General features: G+C 35.9%; 1 protein-coding gene across 1 annotated transcript in view; it reads left to right on the top strand.

The window, feature by feature from the left end:
* The first annotated feature begins 1121 nt into the window (after nt 1-1121).
* The window catches only part of LOC134235165 (mitochondrial amidoxime-reducing component 1-like), a 12141-nt gene continuing 7588 nt past the window's right edge, over nt 1122-5674 (top strand). Inside the window, exon 1 of the mRNA XM_062717265.1 lies at nt 1122-1414. Coding sequence (XP_062573249.1) covers nt 1194-1414 — 221 coding nt within the window. The 5' untranslated portion in view covers nt 1122-1193. The remainder of the gene's footprint in view (nt 1415-5674) is intronic.

The raw sequence follows: 5674 nt of genomic DNA, 5'->3' as shown, positions 1-5674 counted from the left end.
CAATTTGATTACAAAATATAGTTTCACAGTTTGAACAGTCTACATAAGATCTATGTTTATATGACCCCTGTCTCTCTGGTTAATGGCTTTATACATGATCTTGAACAAAGTAATGATTATGAGACATTCATTCTTAAGGATATCCGATCCTCAGCCAAGAAGGATAACTCCAAAAATTCATATTTAATTTGAAATGCATCAAAATGAAGCTAGAAAATGAATTTTTTTCATGCAACAATTTTCATTTTATTCATCTTTATAAGATTCAAGGTCTTTGGAAGTCTTAAATTAGAAAAGGTCTTATAAAAATTGACATTTTGTACCCTTTAAAAGGTGAAAAAAATAATAGTTTTACAGAAATAAGACTTTCTTGAATCAAGCTTAGCATGATATGAAATGAGTAGTGATTTGTGGTGTCTTGCAACAGCAAGCTCGTGTACTTTAGCAATCGTATTATATCAGAGAGCATTATAGACTTATCGGAGTTTCAGAACGTGTACCCGTAATTTAAAGTCTTACGCAGTTTTATGCATATATACGAATACCGAATTTTTTTTTCCAAACCTGTCTTCTAAATGTTGAATGAAAGGGAATTTTTTTTATAAAAAAAAAAACGAAAGAAATTACATAGTGTATGTCAAAACAGCAATGTAACCGCCCCGTAGAAAATTAGAAATTAACGTAAGCATAAAATATCCAGGCGAAAATTTTTTGGAAACGTAATTTATTGTGATCATAAGAAAAATATTACAACTTTACCACTCCTTGAAAGATTTCTCCAAAAATACCTTATATCAAATATATATAGAGACGTTTAGAATCAGACATATCAAGTAAAAATACATCTTGTAAATTCTTTTGTAATATTAAACATGTTAAAATTATAATTGTAAATTGATTGATTAATTAGTCAATTCTGTACATGCATTGAAGAGAACAATCATATATGAACAACGAATTTTCCAACAATGCAGTCCTTTAAAAAAAATTAAATTCATATAATTTATGATAATACAAAAGATATTTCATATTAAAACACAGTTTTCTCCTTTGATCTTGGAATCTGACCTTGCACCATGTCAAACTGCAACCCGGAAGAGTTGTCTCCAGTTGTTGACCCAATTTCTAAATGACCATGCCGTGTTTGTAAACAGAATAAAGATAAGCATAGACAGCCCCAGATATCACTGACAATGTCAGACGAAGGAGCGCACGTGCTTTTGGGCCTTTCAGCGGTCTCCCTCGCGCGATGGATAGCCTCGGTGTGGTCCAGTCGCATCAGGAGGGACAGCTTTGTTCGGGTGGGGAAAGTTTCAGAGTTAAATATATTCCCCGTGAAGTCCTGCCCAGGAATTCCTTTACAGACGGCCAAGGCAGAAATCACAGGTCTGGTGTGGGAGGATATGTACGACAGGTATGTATGTCGCTCTCTCTCTCTCTCTCTCTCTCTCTCTCTCTCTCAAATACATGGGTATGTGCGTACATATTATACATTGGCGTCGGAAGCAAATTAAAAGGGGGAGGGGGCTAAACCAACAAAAATAGGTACTAATTTTCAATGCCTATATTATGTCTATCTTTGCAAAAAAAAGTGGGGGGGGGGGGCAGGTTCCGATCGACGCTTATGTTATACATGTTATATGTGGAACTCTCTTTGTATGTCGTATATATTACCTGTCTGACATACTAAGTAGGGAGGTTAGAATATTGAATACATTAGTATGATTCTTTTGTTGTCAATTTAAATTGCTGGGGCAGTTTACGCTTTATAAACTGCGAAGCGGTTTATAAAAAAGCGCAAACTGTTCCAACCCAGTTTATACCGTATAAAATGGGTAGCTATTAAGTTCATTGCTTATAATTTGATTTTCATTCATTTGATGTAAGAAAAAAAGATGATTGTTCTAACATGATGACTTCAGTTTGTACAAAATTTGAATGTAACGTCAGGCGGATTGATACGTTTTTGACGCAAGTCATTGTGACGTAGGCAACCCATTTTATACGATATAAAGTAAATTTTTTATCCAATCAAATACAGCGTTACAACCAGAATTTAATTATTAAACTCTTTTGTTAATTAATTTCTTAATATGGTTATATAGTTTTTGTCGTGTCCGTCCGTCAAATAAAATTTACGTTTCAATATTTAATATACGCTAGTAAGTAGACTACAGAGATAAAGAAACTGAAATAAAGAAACTGAAACTGTATCTTCTGCAAAAACCTACCCAATTTTGTGATTTATGTAATTATGTATAATTGTGTATATAAATAAATTTACCGTGGTGCATGTACATGTGAAAAAAAAACATTGGATAGTGAACGCGAGTCTCCTTATAATGCCCCCCTTTCACTTTGTTAAAAATGTGTCAAACAAAAAAAGTTTGCATTCTTTTTCTAGGGGGTGTGGTGGGGGTGAAGATTTTAAAAGATATTCAGATCGAGGAGATAGAGTAGTTGCCTGCATGTCCACTTAAATTGCCACAGATCGCACGGTATGGGGTAAGACTTAACCCCCTCCCCCTTCCCTGACAAACTATTGCCTTGTGTTTATATTAAATCGAAACTGTTATTTTTGTAAAAATTAAAATTTTGGAATAACTGACAAGATTATGCCAGGAAACTCAGAAAAAATTACTTTATTTTGTCCAGGATTATATATATACGTACTCCACGAAAATGAAACATAAATAAGGAGTTTTAAAATAAGTTTACATGACATTTTTGTTTGTATGTATGTGTGTGTGTGTGTGTTTGGGGTGGGGTGGGGGTGGTGGTCCTCAGCTCAGGTCTATCAGAAGGAAACGCAATGTACATACGGGGTTTTCTTCTCAGAAAGAAAGCCAGTGTCACAAGGTATAATATTAAGCAGTACATCAAGTTTCCCCCTAATATTTTCAATATTACGCATACATGTACAGTGTATATATAATGTACATTTATCAAGTTGACATAAAGCTAGGTCACATTGGGTTTTTTTTTGTCTCTACTTCTCTCGTGTCTAAGGTAGGTTAAAGGTCAACATCAAGGGTCCTAAGGTCATTCTTTTTTTTGGAAATAAAGCAGAACAGGCAAAAAAAAAAAAACAAACAAACAAACAAACAAACAAAAACTACATACTGTATTAAATCATCTTACACTGTGTATTCTTGGTGAAAAGAAGATTAAAGATCAAGGCAAGTAAACAATCAAGATTAAGGTCATATTGTCATTTTCACAGTATTGTGAAAAGAAAGACACATACGGATTCGGAATATAAATAAATATAAATAGTAAATAGTAAAATTAAATCAGCGGAAGCGTGATTAAAGCTTCTTCCCTGTACATTCACTGATATGATAAGATCGTTTAGTTCAGTAAGCATGGTAAGCAACAGAACCCAAACAGCAAGTTACGTATTTTACAAATGCACAAATATATACAGTGAATATTCTAAAATTTTGCCAAATACGATCCCCTCCCATTGATATATCTTCTTCTGAACGCTTTTTGGTCCACTTTGCCATGTTTGCATAGCTCTTAACCGTTGCTGCCCGGATTACTAATACATGTACGTGTTTAGGTTTTTCTGCTTTTGTATACTCGTATATGTATACCTGATATACTCGTATACGGTATCTTGTACATGCATTGTAGTTGTAATTTTACCTGACATGTTCTTAAACCTATACCAAAGTCACTGGCGGATTTAAGGGGGGGGGGGACGCACGCCCCCCCTAAAATTTTCAAAGTATGATGTGACTAATATTTATAATGCCACATTTTGGTACAAAACTAACCAAATAAGTGTTATTCTGCTTGCTTTTATTCTTAAAATACACAAAAATCCAGGAGCTTCCGGGGGCTGCGCCCCCTGGGCCCCCACTATTCAAAGTATGACATGACTAGTATTAAACACGTCGTACTTTGGTACATCACTAACCAATACCACTATTAGTAAGTAATAAGTAAGTAAATCGTTTATTATATAAAGCATGTGTTACAATACAATGAGAATTGAGAAACATTCAATACATTTATTATTCAAACATCCGGACCTATATGCTATTTACTTTTACCAAAAATAATTGAAAAATATGCACTATTATTGTGCCTGGTTTTACTCTGAAATACACGAAAACCCAGGAGCTTCCGGGGGCTTCGCCCCCTGGGCCCCCACCTATATGCTATATACTTTTAACAAAAATAAATTGAAAAATATGCACTGGTTAATGTGTGCCTGGTTTTACTCTAAAATACATGAAAACCCAGAAGCTTCCGGGGGCTTCGCCCCCTGGGCCACCACCTATATGCTATATACTTTTAACAAAAATAATTGAAAAATATGCACTATTATTGTGCCTGATTTTACTCTAAAATACACGAAAACCCAGGAGCTTCCTGGGGCTTCGCCCCCTGGACCCACTGGGGGCCTTAAGGCGGCCCCCAGACCTCTTGCCTCAACAAAGTTATCCACGCCCCCCCCCCCCAACCACACTGTATCCGCCCCTGAAAGTTTATAAACAGAGGTAATTGTATATTAAATAAGAACAACATATAATGAACTTGCGGACTTTCATTTGCTGTCCTTAAGTTTTACCACTAGACACCTGCCCTTCTGACGCACAGTCTAACACGTTGTATGCCACAATTTATCGAATTTATCAAGATTTGCTTTCTTTTTAAATATCACATACACCCTCATATTTTGCGAGATGATAATGAATTTGACGTCATCAGGGATTAATTTAATTTGAATTTTTATTTTATGTTTACTAAACGGGTCGTACTATATTTGTTTTATTTTAAAACGCAGTATAACTTTATTGATTAATATCAAACTATATACTTTATTTTATCTTTTCAGAAATTAAAAAAACAAGAGGCCCAGGGGCCACAGCGCTCACCTGAGCACATCGGGCTTGAATTTATCCCCCCCTCCAGGCGTTCATCATTTGAACAAATTAGAATCTACACTACCTGAGGATGATTCCATATAAAAACATGTATCACTAATCATAGCTTTGAAGAACTTGAAAAGAAGATTTTAAAAGGTTTCCCTATATATTCCTATGTAAAACTTGGGTCAGTCATTTTGGCCCCACCCTTGCCCCGGGGATCATGATTTGAACAAACTTGAATCTACACTACCTGAGGATGATTCCACATGAGTTTCATCTTTCCTGGCCCAGTGGTTCTGGAGAAGAAGATTTTTAAAGATTTTTCCTATATATATATTCCTATGTAAAACTTGGGTCGGCCATTTTGGCCCCACCCTTGCCCCAGGGGTCATGATTTGAACAAACTTGAATCTACACTACCTGAGGATGATTCCACATGAGTTTCATCTTTCCTGGCCCAGTGGTTCTGGAGAAGAAGATTTTTAAAGATTTTTCCTATATATTCCTATGTAAAACTTGGGTCGGCCATTTTGGCCCCACCCTTGCCCCGGGGGTCATGATTTGAACAAACTTGAATCTACACTACCTGAGGATGATTCCACATGAGTTTCATCTTTCCTGGCCCAGTAGTTCTGGAGAAGAAGATTTTTAAAGATTTTTCCTATATATTCTTATGTAAAATTTGGGTCGGCCATTTTGGCCCCACCCTTGCCCCGGGGGTCATGATTTGAACAAACTTGAATCTGCACTACCTGAGGATGATTCCACATGAGTTTCATCTTTCCTGGTCC

Source organism: Saccostrea cucullata, unplaced genomic scaffold, assembly GCF_032062105.1.
Source record: "Saccostrea cucullata isolate Sc308-1 unplaced genomic scaffold, CSIRO_AGI_Scuc_v1 ctg3476, whole genome shotgun sequence".
Taxonomy (NCBI): domain Eukaryota; kingdom Metazoa; phylum Mollusca; class Bivalvia; order Ostreida; family Ostreidae; genus Saccostrea; species Saccostrea cuccullata.
This window is presented reverse-complemented; position numbering and strand designations above follow the sequence as displayed.